Below are 26,587 nucleotides of genomic sequence, written 5' to 3'. Positions count from 1 at the left end.
GGTTATGCTTTCAGTACCTCATTTGCATGCCTTGGGCCAGGCAGTGACTCGGCAAAAAACTCTACTGCACACGTGCACATTGGTTGTTTACCCAAACTTATGGGTGGTAGCCAGCACCACCTTGTAATGGCATATGTGGCTTCCCACACAAAACCAACCAAACAAGAGGGCTGGTGAGATGATGGCTCTGAGGTTAAGATCACTGGCTGCTCTGGCCGGAGGAGCCAGGTTCAGTTCTCTGCACCCACATGGCAGCTTACAGAGTCTGTAACTTCAATTCCAAGAGATGAAGCACTCTCTTCTGGCCTCGGCAGGCAATGCACACGCAGTGCCCAGCCATCTACGCAGGCAAAACGCCCCTAGACATGCAGAGAAACAAAAATCCTAAGCAAAGAGCTAAACTGCAACAGGCACACACACTCTAGTTACCAGAGGCAGCACCGCTTAGCCAGGTGAAGGAGCCAGAGTGAGCAGTAAAGCATTATTATGGGATAGTCATACTCTTTTTCTCTCAGAACTAAAACGCTTAAACCACAGTGTGAAAACCAGTGTATTAGCATTCCATAAACTGGTCCTGCAGGACTTTGTTTAACGATTTTTAATAAGAAAGATTCGTGTTATTATTATTATTATTATTATTATTATTATTATTATGTGTATGCATGTGTGAACCCAGAACTTCTTCAAGAGCAGTTATGTAATCTTGACCATTGAGGGCCGGGGAAGAGCATACAAAAAGCTCCACACAGAGATGTGGCTGCACAGAGAATTTGGAGTTTAAGATGAGGAAAAAGGAACACGACATTTACATCCAAGAAAGAATAGATCTGGTCTACAGAGTGAGTTCCAGGACAGCCAGAGCTATACAGAGAAACCCTGTCTCAAAAACAAACAAACAACAACAACAACAAAACCCCAACCAACCAAAAAACAAACAAACAAACAAACAAACAAGAATAGATTTGGGACCCTGATTTTATTGACCATTTGAGGATCGATACAAGAAGCAAGAACCAGATGCTAGGGGAAGGTCCCAAGTGAGTGCGCTCCCTTGACTTCACAGCCTTGGCTGACCAGCGTCCTTGGGTGGATATGCTGTTTACCTAGAGGGTTCTCGGCGTCTCTGGACACCACCCACCTCACCCTCTTGTGCCCAGGCTGTGCCATTCCAAACTGTCCCGGGCGAGCAGAGGAATCCAGCAAAATTTCTCCTGTACCGTCAACGAACAGGCCAGGCCAGGGGAACACTGGCCAGAAGGTGGAGCCCACGAGCCTGGTGAAGTGCGGCGGTGGCAGTCGCTAAGGCTCAGTTCCAAGGCCTTTGCTGGTGGATTGGCAAGGCGCCATTAGGAGTATAGCGTTGGTTTGCTCTCTTGGGTGTCCAGGACAGCTCAAGGTCGGGAGAATTCCAGGACAGTGTGTTAAGGCCTGCACTGTGGGTGGCTTCTATCTGTTCCACCAGCACAGATTTCCAAAGGCAGGTTCACTTGGGCAGGTGATAGGCTTGTTTGTAGTTTAAACAGTTTGGGACCTATTCGCTTACATGGTTGTTGTGCTTCATCTAGGTTAACTGCCTGTCCTCCTGACCCTTGAGTCGCAAAGAATGGAAAGAGGACGACAGCAGAGAGACAGGGAACCAAGCGGACCGTCTCCAGCCTGTGCGCCTGACTCAGTAGACTGCAGCGCTGGCTCATCCTGGGAGCGCAGAGGGAATGTCAGCCTCACACAGCCTGGCACCTTGTGCAGTGACACCTTCAGGGTTTGTGGGGACAAGCCGCCTGCCAGACACACGGCTTATTATAAGTCAGATGATACAGGTTTACATATGAATATGAACACAGGCAGCTTGAACAAGCCCAGTGAGGCCAATGAACTTCCTGATTGGCAAAATTAGAATTCTGATGCAAGGCATGGTTAGGATATGAAGGTCTTGGGTTCTGAAGGGAGGAAAGTCACTTTGGGCAGGTAGGAGAGGTGAAACTCGGTGGCCTCGGTGGATGACAAATTTAGGGTGCAGGCGGAGGGAATTCGAAGAGCCATGCTCATACTGCATTTGTGGTCACAACAAACAAAAACCAGCAAGCTAAAGAAATAACTGGACTATACGACGTTTATTAGACTATCTCAAACCCAGAAATGAATACTCTATCTATCTATCTATCTATCTATCTATCTATCTATCTATTAGGTTGCATATGATATGGTGTCATTAAGACAAACTATTACCAAATAATATCTTGGGCTACAAAGATGGCTCAGTGGTTAAGAGCGCTGGCTGCTCTTGCAGGGACCCAGATTCAAGTTCCCCAGCATCTACGGGGCAGCTTGCAACCGTCCATAACTGTAGTTCCAAAGGGTCTGATGCCCTCTTCTGGCCCCCGCTGGTACTGCATACATGTCCCTCTAGAATGGTCCAGCTTTTCTTAAGCTTTTGTTACTTATTTGTGTGTGCATGTGCTGGTGTGTGCATGTCACAGCACACATGCAGAAGTCAGAGCACAACCCACAGGAGTAAGTTCTCTTCCTCCACCATGGGGACCTAGGGTTCAAAATCAGGTTGTCTGAGCTGGTGACAAGCACCCTGATCCATGGCCAGGTCCAAGGTTTAGTTTTTTTAAACCCCTCTTCTCTGGCCCTCAGTCACATGAGATATGAAGTATAAACGATAATCAATCACCTGTTTAGCTCTGCGGACCACAGGAAAATGGTTTTCTTGCTATAAAGTGGTTTTGCTTTTTGATTTGAGATGGAGTTTCCCATACCTCAGGCTGGCCTCCAACTCACACTGGGCATGGCTTGAACACATATGACCTCAAAGCCTGCCTCCACAGTGACACACCTCCTTCAACAGGCCACACCTCCCATAGTGTCACCCTCCATAGCCAAGCATTCAAACACACGGGTCTATGGGGGGTCATCCCTATTCAAGCCACCTCATTCTCCTGACTGTAGAAATGTATTTTCTGCAGGCACATACACTTCTTTGCTTCTCCTTGGCCTCTAGGTCATATGGGCTTCTCTTCAGATGCAGCCAAGGTGAATCAGAAATCTGGGGGAACAAGCTGACTTTGTGAAGGACAACGGGAAGGTGGCTTTGGCTGGTAACTGGTTTTTGCTGATTTTGAATTTGTGTGAGGATGTCTCACTGGCACAGGGGAAATAGGAAGGGAAAAAAAAAACCCAGCCTTTTTTCTTAAGATGTGAAATGTTCTCTGAGCTTAGGAACCTCCCAGAATGTTAACCCTGGCTGACAGCATGATTTAGGGTGTGATCATTTCATTCCTTTCTAGTTTCACTCTGTCCTTTTGGGCAGAAGAGATTGTTCTCTTCATTGACAAGCTCAGATTCTCCCTCCCTCTCCCTTCCTCTCCCTCCCTCCCTTTCCCTCTCCTTCCCTCTCCCTCTGTGCCCTAGATAAGATGGTAAGTTTTGTTAATCTTTCTTTTCCATACAAAACCCACAGCATCATTTTGTAGGTGGAAACACGGCATCTCAGCGAATCTAAAGGATTTTCTCTCAGATGAACCAATCAGATACACTAAATGGAAATACTTTATATGTGCCCTTATAAAAGCCCAGTCATGCTATTTAGTGAAGCCCAGAACTATTACACAATGAATTATGAGGCTAATTTTAAAGCAAGCCACGTGCCCTTCCCATTGATCAGACCCAAATACAAGGCAGGGATTCCACCTTGTATGCAAAAGCCCAGGTTAATCAGAAAGCTCTGCATGGGCGATGTGGCTGATTGCAGGAACACGAGCCTCATTTTCCAGCCACTCCAGTGCTTCCTGTGCAGGGTGCCCCGTGTGAGACCCATAGGCTGGAAGCACAGACCTCAGCCAGGACCGACTTTCTGTCGCCTGATGTCTAGGACCCAGGCTTCCAGGGTAGTGAGATGCTAACCTAACCTCTCACTGAGGTGCCTCATCTGCACTAACCAACTTCTGTGAAGAAGGCGGCTGAAGCCATGGTTCACTGTTCTTTGGAGGATGGATAGGGAAGGGAGCAGACAGCACCGGGGCTACCAATCATCCACGAGGTAGCCTAGGGCTGAAGGACACTCACATTGATGGAAGGCAGCCACCTAAGCAAAATGTTAGTTCTCCTCCAGTTCCATTCTGGTGAACTCTTTTTTTTTTTTTCTGTCCCATGTTGCTTTATACCAGCTGTTCTCAACCTGTGAGTTGTGACCCCTTTGGGATTGAATGACCCTTTCACAGGGGTTGCCTAAGACCATGGGAAAACCACAAATATTTACATTATGATTCAAAACAGTAGCAAACTTAACAGTTATGAAGCATCAACAAAAATAATCTTATGGTTAGGGGTCACCACAACATGAGGAACTGTATTAAAGGGTTGCAGCACCAGGAAGGTTGAGAACAAGTGAAAGGATGTTCTTCCCCCCCGCCTCTCTCTCTAAATTAAAACCTACTCTGAAGAGATGGTCTGAGTTCAGCTGTACTGTAGAGAGCAGCTGCTTTCAGGCAACAGCTCCAACGACAATCTGCACCTGAAGCCAGAAACCAGAGTCATGGGCACCTGCCACGTCAGGGGCCAGAGAAGTTGGGCAAGAGATCAGACTTGCTCTGGGGGCAGGAGTTCTGGCCAGTGAAAAAGCCAGTGGCTCAGCAGGACAAGAAAGAGAAGGAAAGGAAGTGGGCAGGGGGCAAGGGAGATAGTAGACATGGAGGCAAAGGGCAACTGCAAGAGCTCATACTGGAAGCTGCCGGAATCTTCCTTCACAAGAGGCTGGAGAAAATATGTAGGCAAAGTACATTTATTTACAATTATACTCATCCATCTGTCCTTGCCTCCCTCCCACCATCTATCCATCCATCCACCCACCCACCCATCTATCCATCTACGTATCTATCCCTCCATCTATCCATCTATCCACTCATCCATGCATTCATCCACCTACCCACCCATCCATCTATCTATCCACCCACCCACCCATCTATCCATTCATCCATCCACACATCTACCCACCCACCTATCCATCATCTACTTATCTGTCCACCCATCCATCCATTTATCTACTTATCCATCCACCCATCTACTTATCCATCCATCTATCTATCCATCCATCCATCAATCCACCCACCCATCCATCCAATTATCCATCCATCCACCCATCTACCCACTTATCCATCTGTACTGGCTAGTTTTGTGTCAACTTGACACAGGCTGGAGTTACCACAGAGAAAGGAGCTTCAGTTGGGGAAATGCCTCCACGAGATCCAGCTGCAAGGCATTTTCTAAATTAGTGATCAAGCCTCTTGTGGGTGGGACCATCTCTGGGCTGACAGTCTTGGTTCTATAAGAGAGCATGCTAGCCAGTAAAGAACATCCCTCCATGGCCTCTGCATCAGCTCCTGCTTCCTGACCTGTTTGAGTTCCAGTCCTGACTTCCTTTGGTGATGAACAGAAATGTGGAAGAGTAAGCTGAATAAACCCTTTCCTCCCCAACTTGCTTCTTGGTCATGATGTTTGTGCAGGAATAGAAACCCTGACTAAGATACCATATATCCATCCATTTATCTAGTTATCCATCCATCCACCCACCCATCCATCCACCATCCATCCACCTACCCACCTACCCATCCATCCACCCACCCACCCACCCATTCATCCACCATCCATCCATCCACCCACCCACCTATGCCTCCATCCATCTATCCATATGTCTTACTTTTCGATTGCTGTGATAAAACACCATAAACTTTTAAAGTCTGTATGATCATACTGTATAATAACACACTTGTTTTATAATTGTTATGAGCTCTTTAATATAAACATGAGTACATGTGCACCCACTGTTGTTTTTAAAAACCTAATTTCGTTTTCACCTAGTCAGTGATTTGCTTGGGCTTGATGTGAGGATATTGAAATTAGAGAGAAAAGCAAGCTAACAGACATGAACTCAATTTCTGCCGGTGAAGAAGGAAGAGCTAGGTTGTCGGTTGGTTTCCTGTTCTCTGAGAGGGCTGTCTCCTGGTTGCTGTCAACTCTGTCCTCTCCTAGCTCAGCTCTTGCGCTGCTTCTCTCTCACATTTCTACTGTCACCTCCCAGCCTCCTCCATGCCCAGCTTTCCCTCTGAACATACCTTCCTGCTTCTCGAAGCTCTGACGGAATGTTTTGCATCTTCACCCAGTGACTAGGAGAGTGTTTCCAAGGACAGTAAATGAAGGCTCAGTGTCTCAGTATCTGAAGCTGTGCCCAGGAACTTTGACAAATCTCTGTACTATTTTGCCTATGGGTACTTTTCTACAACTCAGCTACAAGAAGCGGCCCCCGTCAATCATCAGGAAGATGATGAACAATGACAGGACCTTTGGAGTTCTTTCAGCGGTCTCTCAATAGGGTCTCATGTAGCCCAGGCTGGCCTCTCATGTAGCCCAGGCTGGCTTATTATGTAGTTGAAGATGATTCTGATCTCCTCCTGATCCTCTGGCCTCTGCCTAAGGGATGGGTTGCAGGGATGTACCATCATTTCATCTTATATGATGTGGGGGAGAGAGTTTGTGCACGCTAGGCAAGCATTCTACCCACAGCCACATAGCTCAGCCCTTGGCATTTCTTGCTGGGTCAAGTTACCATCCTCCAAGTCTCTCTTCTTATCAGGGGTTGTTCTGTGATTCTACCAACTGAAAAAAAAAACAGAGGTGAAAACCATTATAAAACTGCAATTGGAGAAACAGACAAGGTAATAGAAGCCAATAGACTTCAAGTGTCTGACACCAGCATCAACCTGCCCCCTCTCCCCACTCCCCCGACCCAGCCAACTCATTTGCTGCAGGTTCTAAAAATAGCCTCCCAATGCTGTCCTTCACCTTCACAATTCTTTTTGTCTTCAGTTCCAAATGTGAATGGCCCAGAGCAGCAGAACCTGTGCATTGTTTAGAGAAAAACAGAAAACTCATTACTCTGAACACGGGCCAGCTCTGGCTTGTCACTGTCATGTGCTCATTCTGAAATAAACCTGGGTGCACTTTTTTTGTAGACGATTAAGTTGTTTTACTGACAACCCCTGGACTATTAAAAGCACAACACCCTTCATATCTGAGACAAGGTGAATGTCCCCGTGGCAGGGTGTAGGTGACATCTACATAGACCATCTCTGCCCATTCATCTGTAAGTTGTTACTCAAGTAGTTAGGACTCATGTGCACCAGGGCCAGAGAATTAGAGGTAGAAAACAAAGAAAGGCTCAGGAAAAAGTCTCACAGAATAGGAATCCAGGGAGAAAGAAGCAGGGGAAGGAGATGGGAAAGAGAAAGCTTTTAGATTTGGTCACTAGGGAAGGCCTCATTGGGCATGTGGCATTTCAGGACAGGGACAGGCCACCCAAGTATCTGCAGAGAAGCAGAGCATCAGCATTGCAGGTAAGTCCTCTGGACAGCCAGCAGCTGAGTGTAGCTGAATGTGTCAAGGAGAAGAAGGCAGATCTGAGAAGGGACAGCATATAGGGAGGGAGGGAGGGACCAAAGTCTATTTCCCCACAAAGGAATGATCCAAGGTGGCTTTGAGGCAAAGGAAGATCTGTTAGGAACTGCAAGGAAAAGTTCCAGGCTTTGTTCAGTGATGTTCCCTGCCTTGCCCATCTCTCACCCGACCCCTGCTCCCCTGCCCACAGCCTCAGAGGTGAGCTGCTCAGACACCTGGTCAGCTGGAAGCAGACTGAATCTTCACCCAGTGCCCCCGACTCCTTTCCAACTATTTCTTGTGACCACCTACTGCTGCACGGAACCACCAATCTTGAGTCTGCTCGTGTGAACCATGTGATAGCTGCCTATCTTCTCAAATATGCCAGAGATCTTTATCAAGGAGGTTAAGTAGGTAGACAAGGATGGTCTCACGGCTGCTGAGGGATGGGAGCATTTAAACTCAGCCCTGATTGGCTAGATGTGCATGATGGTGTCTGTGATGGTCCCAAATGCCTCTAGCCATTCCTCAGAACAGTTTTTTTGAAGCCAGCGTGGTGATTCAAAGCCTGTGAATTCCAGAAGTTAGGAGGCCAGCTGGACAACCCTGCTTCAAGATGTTTTTTATTGAACATCTGCTTCCTGTTGGGTACAGGAAGTATGTCAAGGACACAGGAAGTATGTCATCAAGGACACAGGAAGCACTTCTACAGGTGATAGTTTTGTGGATAGAAGCTCAAAGTACTGAAAATGAAGCCAAAAGCAGACAAATAGGATGTATTGCACTAAGAAGCTTTTATGCAGTAAAGGAAATAGAGTCAACTGACAACATAAGGAATGGAGGAAAATCATTTGCCAACTATTCATCTTATAATAAGAACCCACAAAACTGGCCAAAACAAAGCCTAGAAACCCCAAAGAATCCCATTCTAAACAGAGCCCAACAGGCTTAATGGCTAATGTAACATGAGGCAATGCTAAGCTTTAGTAATGACCAGGGAAAGAGAGGCCAAGGCCACAACTGTGAAAAGGTTAAAATGGCGTGGTGGTGGCGGCCACGGCGGTGGCGACAGGATGGCTCAGTAGGCAGTGGTAACTGCCTCTAAGTTCAGAAGACCCGAGTTCAGTTTCCATGGTGGGAGGAGTGACTTGACTTTTGTATTACAAGTCATCCTCTGTTCTCCACACAAATAAAGACATGTAATCAAAACAAAATTTAATGTAAAAAAAAAATGCAGGCTAAATATATGAGAAAGGGGGTTTCTTGTCCACTGTGAATGCGAGTGTAAAGCAGTATGGTGCACGATGGGGAATCCTCCACAGACTGTAAAGAGACATACTAAAGGGCTGGAGAGATGGCTCAGTGGGTAAGAGCACTGACTGTGCTCCCAGAGGTCCTGAGTTCAAATCCCAGCAACCACATGGTGGCTCATAACCATCTGTAATGGAATCTGATGCCCTCTTCTGGGGTGTCTGAAGATAAGCTACAGTGTACTCATATACATAAAATAAATACATCTTTTTTTTTTTTTTGTGGTTTTTCGAGACAGGGTTTCTCTGTATAGCCCTGGCTGTCCTGGAACTCACTCTGTAGACCAGGCTGGCCTCGAACTCAGAGATCCGCTTGCCTCTGCCTCCTGAGTGCTGGGATTAAAGACGTGCGCCACCATGCCCGGCTTAAAATAAATACATCTTAAAAAGAAGACATACTAGATGCCCCACTGCTCTCAATCCTGAGCTCCCCTGCCCAGGGGATGAAGTGTAGCAGAGAGAGAGATAGCACATCACTCTAGGGCAGTTCTGTTCGAAACAGCTAAGCTGCAAACGGGGTCCTTCCGCAAATAATGGGGAAGGAAACTGTAGAACATACACACACACAGACACAATGGAACACAAAGCAATGCCTCAGCCATTATTAAACGAAATAAAACTTGCAATCCTCTTGCCTCTGACTTGCCAGAGCTAAGTGTAGACATGTATCAGTATGCCCGTATGCTACATGATATTTATGCAGGTCTGGAATTCTGTAGCACAGTAGGACAACTTTTGGTTGTACTAGTCCACTGTACTCAGAATACAAAATCCCCAAAGCTTGTTTTGATTTGCATTTCCCTGATGATTAAGGATGTTGAACATTTTTTTCAGGTGCTTCTCAGCCATTCGGTATTCCTCAGGTGAGAATTCTTTGTTTAGCTCTGTACCCATTTTTTAATGGGGTTTTTTGAATTTCTGGAGTCCAGCTTCTTGAGCTCTCTGTATATTCTGGATATTAGTCCCCTATCAGATTTAGGATTAGTAAAAATCCTTTCCCAATCTCTTGGTGGCCTTTTGTCTTATTGACAGTGTCTTTTGCCTTACAGAAGCTTTGCAATTTTATGAGGTCCCGTTTGTCAATTCTTGATCTTACAGCACAAGCCATTGTTGTTCTGTTTAGGAATTTTTCCCTTGTGCCCATATCTTCGAGGCTTTTCCCCCCACCTTCCCCTCTATTAATTTCAGTGTCTCTGGTCTTATGTGGAGGTCTTTGATCCACTTGGACTTGAGCTTTGTACAAGGAGATGAGAATGGATTAATTCACATTCTTCTACATGATAGCCGCCAGATGTGCCAGCACCATTTGTTGAAAATGCTGTCTTTTTTCCACTGGATGGTTTTAGCTCCCTTGTCAAAGATCAAATGACCATACATGTGTGGATTCATTTCTGGGTCTTCAATTCTATTGCATTGATCTACCTGTCTGTCAGTGTACCAGTACCATGCAGTGTTTATCACAATTGCTCTGTAGTACAGCTTAATGTCAGGCATGGTGATTCCAGCAGAGGTTCTTTTATTGTTGAGAATAGTTTTTGCTATCCTAGGTTTTTTATTATTCCAGATGAATTTACAAGTTGCCCTTTCTAACTGAGTGAAGAATTGAGTTGGAATTTTGATGGGGATTGCATTGAATCTGTAGAATCTCCAGTCAGAATGGCTAAGATCAAAAACTCAGGTGACAGCAGATGCTGGCGAGGATGTGGAGAAAGAGGAACGCTCCTCCATTACTGGTGGGATTGCAAGCTTGTACAACCACTCTGGAAATCAGTCTGTGGTTCCTCAGAAAATTGGACATAATACTACCAGAAGATCCAGCAATACCTCTCCTGGGCATATATCCAGAAGATGTCCCAATCGGTAAGAAGGACACATGCTCCACTATGTTCATAGCAGCCTTATTTATAATAGCCAGAAGCTGTAAAGAACCCAGATGCCCCTCAACAGAGGAATGGACACAGAAAATGGGGTACATTTACACAATGGAGTACTACTCAGCTATTAAAAACAATACATTTATGAAATTCTTGTACAAATGGATATATCTGGAGGATATCATCCTTAGTGAGGTAACCCAATCACAAAAGAAGTCATTAGATATGCACTCACTGATAAGTGGATATTAGCCCAGAAGCTTAGAATACCCAAGATACAATTTGCAAAACACGAGAAAATCAAGAAGAGGGAAGACCAATGGGTGGATACTTCATTCCTCTTTAGAATAGGGCACAAAATACACATGAAAGGAGTTACAGAGACAAAGTTTGGAGCTAAGACGAAAGGATGGACTATCCAGAGACTACCCCACCCGAGGATCCGTCCCATAATCAGCCACCAAACCCAGACACTAGTTGTGATGGTTTGTATATCCTTGAACCAGGGAGTGGCACCATCTGAAGGTGTGGTCTTGTTGGAATAGGTGTGACCTGGTTGGAATGGGTGTGTCACTGTGGGTGTGGGTATAAGGTCCTCACCCTAGTTGCCTGGAAGTCAGTCTTCCACTAGTCGCCTTTGGATGAAGATGTAGAACTCTCAGCTCTGCCTGGGCCATGACAGCCTGGATGCTGCCGTGCTCCCACCTTGATGATAATGGACTGAACCTGTGAACCTGTAAGCTAGCCCCAATTAAATGTTGTTTTTTATAAGACTTGCCTTGGTCATGGTGTCTATTCACAGCAGTAAAACCCTAACTAAGACACTATTGCATATACCAGCGAGATTTTGCTGAAGGGACCCTGGTATAGTCTCTTATGAGGCTATGCCAGTGCCTGGCAAATACAGAAGTGGATGCTCACAGTCATTTATAAGATTGAACACAGGGCCCCCAATGGAGAAGATAGAGAAAGCACACAAGGAGCTGAAGGGGTCTGCAACCCTATAGTTGGAACAACAATATGAACTAACCAGTATCCCCAGAGCTCATATCTCTAGCTGCATATGTAGCAGAAGATGACCTAGTCAGTCATCACTGGGAAGAGAGGCCCCTTGGTATTGCAAACTTTATATGCCCCAGTACAGGGGAACGCCTGGGCCAAGAAGTGGGAGTGGGTGGGTAGGGGAGCAGGGTGGGGGGGGGTATAGGGAACTTTTGGGATAGCATTTGAAATATATATAAAGAAAATATTTAATAAAAAATTTCAATCCTCATTAAAAAAAAACAAAAACAAAAGCAAAAAAACTCAAAAAACCCAAAAAAAACCCCCAAATCCCCAAAGCATAAGAATGACTGAAATCCGATGAGACTGAAGTGCTTATGAGGATTTGGTCGGCTTATTTTATATACATTTATCAAAATACAACATGGCTTATTAGATGTCAAAGCTGAAATCAGGTATAGTAATATTTGAGCATCTGTGTGATTCTCCTGTCATTTCTCTCATCAGTGAAACAGGCATGCTCATTCGGTAATTTCTTTGGCTAGAACGGACACTGTCAGGAAGACCGGAGCAAGTGCAGCTCTAATGAGACCTGAGGCACCGGCCAGCCAGCTGGTTTCTTTCTCTTACCACCACTGGAGCAGGAAGTACTTCAGGATTGCCTCCAGCAGCCATTTCCGCATCCACAGTGGGAAAGCAGCAGTACCCAGAGCAGTGGTTCTCAGCTTTCCTGTGACCCTTTCATACAGTTCCTCGTGCTGTGGTCACCCCCAACTATACAATTATTTTCATCGATATCGTCTAGCTGTAATTTTGCTACTGTTATGAATCCTAATGTAAACCCTCTGACATGTGACCCCTGGGAAAAGGTCGTTCAAGCCCATGGGAGGGTCGCGACCCCCCAGGTTGAGAAACACTTGTGTAGACAGTGGCCACGGGAGGGAAAGAGCTTTGCTCCACCCTGAGCAGGAACTTGTGCGTGCTTCTCTTCTAATAGCTTCCTGTCTGGGTCAGTGAGTCCTGCCGGTGACTTGGCAGGTCTCCGGGAGCACCGCTGCTGAATGCAGATCTGAGAGACGTTCCCTCCTCGTGTCTGGACTCTTTCAGCTCTGAACTCCAACTCCGAACTCCAACTCCGAATTTTTCTCTATACTATTCTATCCCCACCCCTGCATCAGGAACCTCGTGGCGAATCCCACCACTACGGGTGCTGGGGCCCCGTCTATATTCCCTTGCTCTGTAGCCCTTCTTGATCTCATTTCCAAAAGGACCACAGTGACAACCCACAGGTAGGGCACCCGAGCAATCCTAGCAATCCTAGGGTCAGGAGATACTGTGAGGGTGAAGACTAAGGTTTCAGGAATAAATTCCTTTTTTTCTGAGGTGATTTAAAGACAAAAAAAAAAAAAAAGGCAGGAAAATTAATGACTGAAAGCAGCAACATAGAGCAAAGCACACAGACAGACAGACAGACTCCCAAACAGAAGAGGACCTAGGGCTGCAATCCTGATCTGCCAGGACTTTACATGTTTGGGAATGAGTTTTCTTTCTACCTCTGAAGGGGCTAGTTTGGGCTATTTGAACAGCTTAATCCAGACCAAAGGGAAGTTAATTGGTTTCTATCACAAGAGCCCCCCCCTCCCCCCACCCCGCCCCAAACATCCAACTTGAATATCCTATTGAATACTTGCCTCCAAAGGGAGAAGCCCACCAAGTCTATGCCAGGGAGGAAGAAGCATGGGAAAGTGGGCTATATACAATACCTCAGAAGCAGCCTGGCATGGTGGCGCACACCTTTAATCCCAGCACTTGGGAGGCAGAGGCAGGTGGATTTCTGAGTTCGAGGCCAGCCTGGTCTACAGAGTGAGTTCCAGGACAGCCAGGGCTACACAGAGAAACCCTGGCTTGAAAAAACAAAACAAAACAAACAAACAAACAAAAAACCCCCCAAAACTAAGAAGCTTAGACCCTCAAAAAGTTCAAGGCCCTCTGTTGAGTTTTCAATACACAAATGCAAAGCTACCTGGGCTGCATTACATGAGACTCTCTTAAAAACCAAAACCAGAACCAAAAGTTCAAACATGCTGTAACAGAGTTATATAAGATTCCCCATAAAACATAGTCTATAAAATATTGAAAATGAATTGAAAAATGAATTGAAAATAGAACAATTAACAGAAAGGCATAGGCCTGGGACATGAGTCAGCGGTTGGAGTACTTGCCAGGGAGCCAAGCTTGGATCTCAGTACCTGTACTGGCCGGTTTTGTGTGTCAACTTGACACAAGCTGGAGTTATCACAGAGAAAGGAGCTTCAGATGAGGAAATGCCTCCATGAGATCCAGCTGTGGGGCATTTTCTCAATTAGTGATGAAGGGAGTAGGGCCCCTTGTGGGTGGTGCCATCCCTGGGCTGGTAGTCTTGGGTTCTATAAGAAAACTGAGCAAGTCAGGGGAAGCAAGCCAGTAAGTAACATCCCTCCATGGCCTCTGCATCAGCTCCTGCTCCCTGACCTGCTTGAGTTCCAGTCTTGACTTCCTTTGGTAATGAACAGCAATGTGGAAAGTGTAAGCTGAATAAACTCTTTCCTCCCCAACTTGCTTCTTGGTCATGATGTTTGTGCAGGAATAGAAGCTCTAAGACAGCACCCATTCCAGGCAGACATGGTGTAATTATGATAATCTGTAATTTTAGATCTGGGCAGGTAGAGATAGGAGAACCCCAGAGCAAGCTAGCACTCCAGGCTAACCAGATAAGGAAACTATGGTTCAAGGGAGAGACTATTGCTAACCAAATATGGTAGACAGCAACAGAGGGAGATGTCCACTGTCACCTTCAGGCCTTGATATACACATGTACATACACGTACATATATCTGCACATACAAGCTCCTCCACACAGGAACCTGCATACAAACGTACATGTAAGAGATTTTTAAAAATTATTTTTAGATTTGATTCTATTTTCTATTTTCATTATTATTATTATTATTTTAAATTATTTAATGTAAATGAGGTGATTGATTTTTCAGTTAGTTGTCCAGGCTGCTTTCCTGGAAGTACCCTGTTAACTCCAGAAGGGACTGTTGACCAGTGAGGCCAGGAACTCTGCCCCTTATCTCTCGGTGCCCGGAGTCTGATGTCAGAAGCTCGTGCACGCATGATCTCTTCTGACTTTCATGTAAAGGCACTAGAAGGAAGTTGATGGAAAGAACTGCAACATACCTGCAACCCCCTTGCTCACACAGTAGACCCCAGAGTTCTGATTCGCCTTGACAATTATGTAGCATGCCTGTACTGTAAGAACAGCCTGTTTCCCAGAATCCATCCACGACTAGACAATGCTCACATCCACAGACTGTGAGTCATCTAAGTTTAAGGTATCTAAAAAGTCTTTTTCCTTTTTTTTTTTTAGAAATACAAACTCCTTTAGGAAAAAAAGTTGATATTAACTAAATTTCAATGATAATTTAGGCTAATAATTTGCTTTGGGCAAAAGCGACTAATGCCTATCTTCCTGGCTAACTTTGTATCTGATAAGAAATGACCTGTGATAGTTACCGTTAAGGGTGTGTTAAAAGTTTTCTATCTCCTGCCTTAACCTCAGCCATCTGGGCTACAGAGTTCAGACCTCTTTCACAGCTGAATAAAAAAGCAAGGCAAGTCTCCCGACGTCCCCACAGGGATGAGAAGAAGCAAGGCCTTTACCCTAAGGGATAGACCCTGAGTCCAAACCTGACTGGATAGCCCTGTCTAGTACGTGTCCTTTCAACCCAGTTCTAAACTAAGGGTACAATCCCACATCTCACCTGGGCCATCCTGATTTCTCTCATCCACTCCTCAAGGAAGCAGCTTTGTATTCAGGATTTGGCTTCTGACTATTTCCTTGTAAGGGCATGCAGTGACTTTTGGCCTTGTTTTTAAAATACATCAACGCCAAGTAGCACAGGGCAGAGAGCCAGAGCGTCACAGTTGGCCAACCCAACCACACAGCTTCCTCAGGCCTCGGAAGTGATGCTGAGGGAGCAGGGTAGGCCCAGATGTGTTGGTGTTGACGCACCCTTACACATGAGAACCAACTTCATTGGAAAGACTCACAGTAGAAGGCATGAAGCTTGCTGAGAAGTGCTAGTTAGCTTGGCTAAACCTTTGTCAAACTCACTTATGAATGGAAAGCCAAATCTGGGTCCGCTATTTCAACCAGTAATGCCAGCAATGTGTTGACAGAATCACTGAACAAATTCTTGCTTAAGTCAACATGGGAACTGGCTTATTTACAAGCGGTACATACCACCTATCCTCTACCCTTTTGGGTGCCCTGAATACCATCTCTTGCTTTAGGAGGAATTTTCTGTCTCTGACAAACCTTCTGTCAGTTTACTGCTGATGGACAAGCCATTGCAATTCTCAGCCTAACTATACGCTCCTCCTTAGATGGTGAGGACAGAAACCGTGGGCAGAATGATTCCTTTAGAGCATAATTATTCCCACCCCCAAGGCTGAGTAAGACACACCTCTCTCTCATCTATGAGAACACCCAAATTCCATGTTCCTCTCACTTTCCCTCTTAATTTTAAAGACTAGCAGTTTCACCCCCACGCACACTAATTCAGTGCAATGTGCTGTCTCTGCCTTCTACGTCTTTGCTAATGTAGGTTCCCGGACTTGAAATGCTGGCTCCCAGACAACCTCCAGCCTCCATCTCCATACAGAAACCCAGACTGTCTGAAGGCTCATCTGAAAACCCACTCATCATCACCGTCTCTGGAAGAGCCCTCCCTCCCTGTACTCTCAGGAGCTGGCAGGAGCCACAAGCCGTCTTACACTTAGTGCATCAGTGTATACACCCTCAATCCTAACCCAACAAAAGCTCCACTGGGGACTGAAGGAAGTTCTCACAGACCCTCTCCCAGTAAACAACCTTGGAAGTCTGGTCCACACAGCAATGGAACTGGACAACACGGCAGAGTCCAGGTCATCTGAGAAAAGACCAACTGTGGCCACATCACTGGCTCTCTGCCTCCATGACTTGTTCCTACAACTTCTATCCTGGGTGTCTTCTATGACCTCAGCCCAAAGCCAAGTCCAGATGTCCTACATGGATGGTGGCAAAGATAGCATAAGAAATGCAAAACCAAAACAACAACAACAATCTACAAATACCCATTAAGGATGACAAACGTGGGCTTTACATTTTCCAGGAAGACGTGGTAGCCGGAGAAATGGTGTAAAGAGCAGCGACTGATGCTGCAACTCTCTCCACTGGAACCACCAAGTGTAAAGGATAAACTGGCTAGGTAGGTCCAAGAGGACAGTGGGACATATCAGAGTTTCTGTCAAAGACATCTCGGCATTGAAGAAATCTGACCAGAGTGTTGCTGTCAGATTGGAGCGATTGTGATCAATGGATCAGACTTATCTTCATAACCCTGTTTGCCAAAGATCAAAGGAGACGTTAGGAACATCAAGAATGTTTTGAGACTTAAGAGAGGGCTCAGTGCTTTAAGAGCACTTTCTCATGTCCTGGGTTTGATTTCCAGCACCCATGTGGAAGCTTATAACCATTTATAACTCCAGTCCAGAGGTTCAGATTCCCTCTTCTGGCCTCTGTGGGCTCCTGAATGCATGCGATGCATATGAATTCACAAAGGCAAAGCACAAATGCACATTAAAAACAAACTAAACACTAAAAAAGAACAGAGACCACAAAAGCAGGAACATGACACACAGGCAGGGTCTGCTCCAGTCTGCAGGAAATAAACTAGACAAAATAAGGTAACAGCTTTTAGAAGAGGCAGGTATCTCTGGAGTTTTAAACCAAGGCAAAAATAAGAGAATTTTAAAAAGCAAGTCCAGAATGCGTCCCGAGGGGCTGCATCAGTTGGGGAATGCCCCACTCCCAGAGAGCGGGCGTGCCAAGCACAGACCGTGGGAACTGTGGCTTGAGATAAGAGGCTCAGAGAATCTGTTCTTTCAGTAAGGGACGTCTTACAGATCAGAAAAAGAAGGGGAACAGGAAAGACAGCAACAGCGGTACAGTCAGAGGGAGGAGAGATGTCAGCAAACCCCTTTCTCAGCTCTTGACGGGGCTGCCATGGGGCACCATCTTAAAAAGCCCCTTGCAGAGTCAGCAGCGGGGTGTCTGGAGAGCCTGTGACCTGTAAGCCCCTCTCAGCAAATTCAAAGTGTCGAGGATGATACACCAAACCCTGCCCAGCAGAAAGGCCCAAGTCGGCTGGGAAGAAAACCTGAACAAAAACCTTCTGTTTGAGAAGGTAGAAGCCCGGTTGAAGCCAGAATCTGCAGGGGCATAAAGACTTGGTTGGGTTGCATGTAGTACACCTCAAAGCAGGAATGACTCCCCGGGGGCAGGGTCAACACTGACTGGTGAATGATGAAGATAGGAGCACAGGTTTGTGAAGCCAACCTTGCCCTGACCTGCCTGGGGCTATGCCAGTATTCCCAACAAGACTCCTGAAGAACTCCCCCTGGAGGCCTGGCCAGCATCAGTGCAGGACCACACAAAGTCAGCCCAGAGGTGAAAACACTGTAACTTGCCTCCTGAATGCTGAAACTCAGGCTTACAGAGGAACATGAAAGGGCATGGGAGGCATCGGGAAGCAAGCAGGGAAGGAATGCTGAAGCTCCGACAGGAGCCAGCTAACGGGTCAGATGTGTTCAGTCTACAGCCCCAGGCAGCCCTCTGCTTTTACATTTATTTCTCCCTTATGTAACACCATTTAACATCCAATGTCAACGTGGGAGGGCTCTGTTCCTTGTTCTCTTCTCCCCATTCTCATTGAAATAGCTTTCCCAAAGAACAGAGGCCTGTGCTGTTTGAGGGGCTTGTAGCTCAACAGCGGCTTCCTCACCACTTTTCATTCTACCTTGAGCCCAAATGGCCTCATCTCCTCTGCCTACTGCTCCTCCTGCTATCCCTACTTCTTTTTTCTCCTTTTCTGTGTAAAGCCAGGATTAGTCATTAGTCTGATTCGGCGTCCCCCCTTTCCATCATGCCTGCAGCAACTAGAATGGCACACACAATGTTATTGGTGTTCTTTACATCATAAAATGACTAGTCAGTAAGGGGTGACTGTGTTCTATTCGACTGTATTTTTACCGTGGGTCCACCCTCTGATAAGTGATCCGTCCCATCCCCAGACAGTATTCCATTCTCAGAGTACCACCGTGGGTCCACCCTCTGATAAGTGATCCGTCCCATCCCCAGACAGTATTCCATTCTCAGAGTACCGCCGTGGGTCCACCCTCTGATAAGTGATCCGTCCCATCCCCAGACAGTTTTCCATTCTCAGAGTACCACCGTGGGTCCACCCTCTGATAAGTGATCCGTCCCATCCCCAGACAGTATTCCATTCTCAGAGTACCACCTTGGGTCCACCCTCTGATAAGTGATCCCTCCCATCCCCAGACAGTATTCCATTCTCAGAGTACCACCGTGGGTCCACCCTCTGATAAGTGATCCGTCCCATCCCCAGACAGTATTCCATTCTCAGAGTACCACCTTGGGTCCACCCTCTGATAAGTGATCCCTCCCATCCCCAGACAGTATTCCATTCTCAGAGTACCACCGTGGGTCCACCCTCTGATAAGTGATCCGTCCCATCCCCAGACAGTTTTCCATTCTCAGAGTACCACCGTGGGTCCACCCTCTGATAAGTGATCCCTCCCATCCCCAGACAGTATTCCATTCTCAGAGTACCGCCGTGGGTCCACCCTCTGATAAGTGATCCGTCCCATCCCCAGACAGTATTCCATTCTCAGAGTACCACCGTGGGTCCACCCTCTGATAAGTGATCCGTCCCATCCCCAGACAGTTTTCCATTCTCAGAGTACCACCGTGGGTCCACCCTCTGATAAGTGATCCGTCCCATCCCCAGACAGTATTCCATTCTCAGAGTACCACCTTGGGTCCACCCTCTGATAAGTGATCCCTCCCATCCCCAGACAGTATTCCATTCTCAGAGTACCACCGTGGGTCCACCCTCTGATAAGTGATCCCTCCCATCCCCAGACAGTATTCCATTCTCAGAGTACCACCGTGGGTCCACCCTCTGATAAGTGATCCGTCCCATCCCCAGACAGTTTTCCATTCTCAGAGTACCACCGTGGGTCCACCCTCTGATAAGTGATCCGTCCCATCCCCAGACAGTATTCCATTCTCAGAGTACCGCCGTGGGTCCACCCTCTGATAAGTGATCCGTCCCATCCCCAGACAGTATTCCATTCTCAGAGTACCACCGTGGGTCCACCCTCTGATAAGTGATCCGTCCCATCCCCAGACAGTTTTCCATTCTCAGAGTACCACCGTGGGTCCACCCTCTGATAAGTGATCCGTCCCATCCCCAGACAGTATTCCATTCTCAGAGTACCACCGTGGGTCCACCCTCTGATAAGTGATCCGTCCCATCCCCAGACAGTTTTCCATTCTCAGAGTACCGCGGACTGAATCTAGTGCTTTGATTACCAGTCTAGCAGAGAAAAATGACATCAAGAGAGTCTATATATTAAAAACAATCATTTTTTAATTCTTGGGAGTTTCATGTAAATTACTTTCATTGAAGGTCATTTCTCTGGATCGAGATACTTTTTGGAGACGCCACAGTGTCTTAGATTTTACTGTTTCTTGTGTTCTTGCATTGCATTTGTGCATAGACGGTTAGGTCAGTGGTTGGCTTTTGTTTGTTTTTATTTATTGTTAATTTCATTTAAAAATACTATTGATAATAAGTCACAGATAACCCTAACATAATAAAAGTAACTCCACTACCCCAATTTTACTAACGGACAAACATCTGTATTAAGTGATCAAATAGATCAAATAAATCTATAAAAATGGACCACAGGTCAAATGCTGCAGAATACACAATGTTTCATAGCAAAATCCAAAAGCAGTAAGTGCATGGAAAGAAATAAGATCAGGGTAGAAATTAAATGAAACAAATAAAACAAAAAAATAATCATGATTGTTTGTTGGAAAGATAAACAGATCAATGAACCCTTATCTAAAGGAACCCAGAGAAGAGTCCAATTAATAAAATTAGCGACAAAAAGGGAGACATTACAACAGATACCGATGAAGTTAAAAAAACTAAAAAACACTTAAGCTAGAAATAATAGCAGGAAAACCTAAAAGAAACAGCTTAATTTCCAGATGGATGCCAGCCTACCAAAGCTAAGTCAAGAGATCTGTGACAGGCAGTGAGGCTAAACTAGAAGGAAAAATCTTCCAAGAAAAAAGTCCAGAAGCAGACAGATCCACTGCTCATTTCTTTCAGACCTTTAAAGAAGAGACACCACCACCACTTCTTAAAGTACTGCATGTAACAGAAAACAGAGGAGTGTGACAAATGCCTAATGCCAAAACCAGGACAACACACATCAAGAAGACTACAGACTAATCTCTGGGCTGAAAATAAAGTCAAAGAGTCTCAAGAAACTGAATTCAAGAACAAATAAAAAAGATCATTCGGTCATGATCACACTGGCTTCATTCTGAAGATGTAGAAATAATTCAAAATATTCAAACTGTCAAACATAATACACCACAGAAATGCACTTAAGGATCATTTCAATACATGCAGAAAAGGCTTTTATCCAATATTGTCTTCATGCTAATGCCTGAAGAGATGAGGGCAAGAGAAACTTATCTCAATATCATCAAGATTTTATACAGCAAACCTACAGCCACCATTATATTAAACGGGGGAAACGATGCACTTTTAGCAAAATGGATCAAGACAGAGGCATGCGCTTTCTCCATTCTATTTTATGTATATGAGTACACTGTAGCTGTACAGATGGTTGAGCCACCAATGTGGTTGCTGGGATTTGAACTCAGGACCTTTGGAAGAGCAGTCAATGTTCTTACCTGTTGAGCCAACTCTCCAGCCCCAATATAGTGATTTATGATAAGAAAGGAAATAAAATCAACAGCCTTCCTAAAGCAAAGCACACTGAGAAAGAATTCAGGATAACAATCTCACTCACAAAACAAAACACCCACCTTAAAATATAAAGATCCAGCCGGGCATGGCGCATGCCTTTAATCCCAGCACTCGGGAGGCAGAGGCAGGCGGATTTCTGAGTTCGAGGCCAGCCTGGTCTACAGAGTTCCAGGACAGCCAGGACTACACAGAGAAACCCTAGCTCGAAAAAACCCAAAACAAACAAACATATATATATATATATATATAAGATCCAAAGAAGTGAAAGTTGAAAACACTGAAGAAAGAACATTGGGCTTATGAACTGAATAATAGTGGCTGTACTACCAAAAGCCCCATGCACATCCAATGCAAAGCCAATGTGTTTAACCAAAAGATGCCAAGTCAACGTTTGACAGAGATTATGGGCATCCCATGCTGCCCCATTCACACAGATGTGTTACGAAGCCAACCTGGGTGTTAAAAATGTAGTATATACACAAAATGGAATTTTGTGGGGTGGCGTAAGGAATAATGAAGTCATGTCACTTTTAGGGGAAATGGATGTAACTGGAAATAATCGTATTACCTTCCTCTCATTTGTTTCTTAGTCCCCTGCTTAGATATATAAGAGTCATGACTATGCTATGCAACAAGAATCACACTGTCTAGGAAACAAAGCAGACTAAAGGGAAGGAGCATAAAGGAGTGGAAGGATGAGGGTGTACAGCCAATGTGTAATGCATACGTGTATGAAAACTTTAATCAAGGGAAACCTGGCAAAATTAGGAATGTAGACTTCGAACATTGAGACTGTAAGTCTCTGCACTCTGATTCAACAGAAGAACGGCTGTTACTTTTGTGACAGGGTAATTGGGGCAGCCAATCGGGGTTTGAATGGTCAAGCAGCAGCTTGAGCTTGGCAGAAATGAGTTGGGTATTTGGAGGAGATCCCAGTCTGAGAGGCTAAGAGCCCCTGTGGTCCCCAAGTTGGGTTTCTCAGATTAGGCTACACCACCTTCCACAGTAGGAAGGCTGCCAGAGAGGGTGCTCCTGTCTCCACACGCAGGAGAACTCAGAAAACAGAAAAGGCACATGCCTGGCCTTGTTCTCTTCCCTCACCCACTCATTCCTCCCAGGGGAGGAGAGAGACTGACAGCTAACACCAGGAGAGGAAACTGAACAAGGTCAGCAGGTGAGAATCTGCATTAAGGGGGAGCCTACGAAAGCACCAGGACCTGCCTTCCCAAATGTTGTAGTGGCAGTTCAGCCAAGGCCCAAGAAACCTGTGGTGATGCCAGCCCTAAGTTCAGCTCAGGACACTAGGGAGAGCTCTAGACTGTGGCTCAACAATTGGTCTTTTCAGTGAGAGGTGTTACTCCAATCTCTCTTCTCTGTCTTCTCCTCACTTTCCCCTTTCGATGAAAGCTGTTTTCTATACAATCCTGGTTGGCCTGTAACTCTAGGCTGGCCCTATTTGCCATCATCTTCCTGACCCTGTCTCCTGATTGCCTATGTACTCGGCTATTTTGATTTTTATTACTCTGATTTCTGTGTCTTATGTTTTACTTTTGACCTGGACTTAAGGGAAAAATACTGATTTGATTCTATCACCATTAGCCAATCTCCAATGATCCCCTTGGTCATCCTTTAACATGCCACTTACTAGTGTTAAGTGCGTTTTTCAGGAGATCTTGTAAACTGTTATTTACATACACAAAAGCTCCAGCTTGTACTTCCAGCTGTGGTGGGAAGGGAGAAGGATGGGGCACTTAAGCTGTAAGCCATCAGTGTCTCTGTGAGAGATGAAGCATTCAAGATCACCTGCTTCCCAGAGGCGTGGATAGGACATAAAAGCCTCAGTAGGTTGGGAGGGGCAGGATTTGGAAAAGCAACCATTTGTGTGTGTGTGTGTGTGTGTGTGAATGATGAGTCTTTGGGATGAAGGAGGGAACGCACTTCTCTCTGGCAGACTCAGCAACTCACGACACAGGTCTTCTGTTTTTTTTTTTTTCACACAGAGTTCCAAGACAGCCACACCGTGTCATTTACGTTCATGCCTGTGGCTGTTTTGTACTCTACAATGGCTCAGTTGAGTAGCTTCCACGGAAACTGAAGTGCTCCCTCTCTTGCTCTTCACAGAAAAATGTGCAGACCTACTGTCTACAGCGAGAAGTTCCTCTAACAGCCTGCAGATGAGGGGAGAGCATGGGATGCCAGGAAGGAGAGGAGGATGCAGGAGCGTGCTCAGAGGTGAACCCTCTAGCAGGGGTGCAGGGGAGGAGCTAGGGTTGTTGGAAGACACTGAGATTTATCCCCTGGGGTCCTCTGCCAGGGGAGGTGAGAGCAATTCTTGGCTGCCAGCTTGACCACATGCAGAACTGACTACAACTCAAATGGCTGGGCACGCCAGTGCTGGATTTTGTTCCTTAATCATCTGAAGTGGGAAGACCCACTTGAGGTCTGGATCTCTGAGGTAGAAGACCCACCTTTAATCTAGGCCCTACCTGCTGCTGGCAGCCTCTCTCTAAAAAGGACAGAGAAGAAGGAAGCTCTCTTCTCTTTGCCTGCTTGTTCTCACTCTTGCTAGTGAGTCCACTCAAGCAAATCCTTCGCTGGCATTAGATGCGACTGCTCTGGAACTCCAGTGTTTACTGAAGAGCAGCTGAGACAGTCAGCCTCATGGACTAAACAGCTACTGGACCCTTGGATCCTCTGTTTGTAGATAGACTTGTTGGACTAGCTGGACCACAACCAGTAAGCCATTCTAATAAATCCCCACACACACACACACACACACACACACACACACACACACACACACATTCTATGAGTTCTGTTTCTCTAGAGAGCCCCCAACTGATACAACCACTTTCCACACTACATTACTCAGGTCCACTCCCTAAGCTCCTACAAGGTGACAGAGTTGACCAGAATCCTGCAGTCTTTCAGAACTGTCAGCACATCAGACAACAGAAAACACAGCACGGGTAATCAAAAAGGTTTTAATGATTAATGTTTAGACATTATTTAACAGTGTGGGTATATCCAGATGAGCTAAGCACACTTTGACAGCACACTATCGAATGTTATACTTTTTGTATTGAGATATGTAAAGACACCTGCGGACGGGTACCTAGGGAGAAGACACACACATACACACATTCTAGATCTGACAAGGGAAATGTAAACAGATGCAGCAACTCCTTCCAAACAGAAAACCCACAAGGCTAATTAGGACCCACTGGCTCCTTGTAATATGAATGTGCAAAATTAAAGCATGGTAAACTGGTATTTACATAAATATCAAACCCACAATTAGTTTATACATTGTCAATCATCTCCTAAGATGTGTCATGAGTGGTTCCATGGATTTGTTTTTTTACCAATGCAGAAGGTATTCAAAGGCTAAACTTTCAACACTTTAAAAATGACACACGTGAAAAGAGTCCCCATTTGTATGACCGAGGCCTCGAGCGCACTAGACACGATTTTAGGATAAGCCATCTGTTACTTTTAAAACAAGCGCTTTAAACCGATCTTTAGGTGCTAAGCAGAAAAAAATTACAGATGCCCACCATGATTCACACTGAATAAAGCGGCTGCTCCCAAGCACCCAGCTCCCGCCTGCTCCAGCTCTTAAATTTTACCTCAAAACGCTTATGGTGCTTCCTGGTCTCTTGGTAAATTAGGCACATTTTAAAAGGAAGTGTATGTCAAAGTAGCACTACAGAAAAGAATAAAAAAAATGTGGACCCAGGTAACCAGTCCCTCATCACTCTGTGTGTGTGTGTGTGTGTGTGTGTGTGTGTGTGTGTGTCTGTCACATAATAAATGTCTCGTCACCTTTCCTGAAAGGTAGTTCTCTCTCTCCAAGTGGTGGGAAGTCGGATGGCCTTTTTATCTCCTGTATAAAAACACTAAGCACTTCAGAAGTGAAAAGTGACCTACTCTTATAGTCACCCTAGCCTCTGGGGGACCAGGGGCAGGTACGTAAGTGTCTCCAGACGCTTTGGACCCTTTCCCCACCTTTTTAAACACATTAATAGTGGCACTCAAAATAAAAAAATAAGATCTGTTAAAAAGTTAAACTGACTGTTCCACTAGACTTGAGCCTGCTTATTTAAAGCCAGCGTTATAAAACCAAAGGTGCCATCAGATTTCGCATCTCCAAGTCACTTGAAGTCACACATCACACACTTGTTTCATAAATCATACATTTGATTTTTCTAAACAGAGCTATTACAAATGAATAATACAAAGTTGAAACATACCCTAATTAAACTAACAAGCTCTGGGCCCTGCTTTTTAAGTCTTAAGGCATGTGTGTTTTTCTACTGTTAACAACATTGTACAAATTTACAATCACATGCATGGTCTACAGTTAAAAAAAAAAAAAAAGTTTGGATTACAGTGTTTTAAATTGTGAACCACAATTCAGCACCTATCGTGTTACAACTAATAAGGCAGCAGCAGTGTCGTATACTACAAGAACATTCCCTTTCCACAGTCTAGCGCGGGGGTCGATGAGAGCCCAGAAATGTGAGAAAATCGTATGCCTACTTTGTATAATCTGTATACATATTCTAGGGGTTTTGAACTGATGAAGAAGGTCCTACATGAGTCACACTGCAGATAGTAGGGCCAGACTAGTGACAGCAGCTGCTATGAGCGTCAGGGCACACAAGTCACGCTGTGCTTACAATCACACGCCGCGGTCTGGAGGCTTCGGCTCGGCTTGTCAATCCTTTCGCTGCTTCCTGGGCTTCACGCTGTTTTCCAGGGAAGGGAAGCTGTTGGTGTGTCCGTTGACGGCGGTCACAGACCCGTTCTGGTGGCCCTTCAGGTGTTCTTTCCTCCGAGAGGCCCCTTTCTTGTTGTAAGTCTGAAATGTACAAGGCGAATCAGTGCCTGCTAACCGGATGAACTGTACCGGTCTGTATCTCACTAGGCCTGGTTTCCTGGTCTGACCAGTCTCACCACGTAATTCCTGTGCTCAAATAACCACTTTATGTTCAATCACCTTTGC

At 45.6% G+C, this 26,587-nt stretch overlaps 2 protein-coding genes across 2 annotated transcripts in view; both read right to left on the bottom strand.

Moving 5' to 3' along the window:
• Window positions 1-5,796: 5,796 nt before the first annotated feature.
• Window positions 5,797-25,139, bottom strand: LOC147002075 (uncharacterized). The gene is made up of 4 exons (XM_085828319.1): window positions 25,127-25,139; window positions 23,611-23,862; window positions 6,841-6,989; window positions 5,797-6,654 (listed from the first exon to the last, which is right to left on the bottom strand). Exons 1-4 carry the CDS (start codon window positions 25,137-25,139, stop codon window positions 6,628-6,630), a joined length of 441 nt encoding a protein of 146 aa, XP_085684445.1. The 3' UTR covers window positions 5,797-6,627.
• The window catches only part of Elovl5 (ELOVL fatty acid elongase 5), a 66,018-nt gene continuing 63,975 nt past the window's right edge, over window positions 24,545-26,587 (bottom strand). The window contains exon 8 of the mRNA XM_021171553.2: window positions 24,545-26,443. Coding sequence (XP_021027212.1) covers window positions 26,300-26,443 — 144 coding nt within the window. The 3' untranslated portion in view covers window positions 24,545-26,299. The remainder of the gene's footprint in view (window positions 26,444-26,587) is intronic.

Source organism: Mus caroli, unplaced genomic scaffold (assembly GCF_978045245.1).
Source record: "Mus caroli unplaced genomic scaffold, Mus_caroli_1 scaffold_11, whole genome shotgun sequence".
NCBI lineage: Eukaryota > Metazoa > Chordata > Mammalia > Rodentia > Muridae > Mus > Mus caroli.
Note: the sequence above shows the minus strand (reverse complement) of the source record. Positions and strands in the feature narration are given on the sequence as shown.

Excerpts from the sequence above, each read along its gene's own strand:
- LOC147002075 (XM_085828319.1), bottom strand. Across the intron at positions 6,990-23,610 it reads AAACAGCCACAGGCATGAAC|GTTTATTTCAGAATGAGCAC; the intron begins GTAAATGACACG and ends AAGTGCACCCAG. Across the intron at positions 6,655-6,840 it reads AGACAAAAAGAATTGTGAAG|TTGGTAGAATCACAGAACAA; the intron begins GTGAAGGACAGC and ends TTTTTTTTTCAG.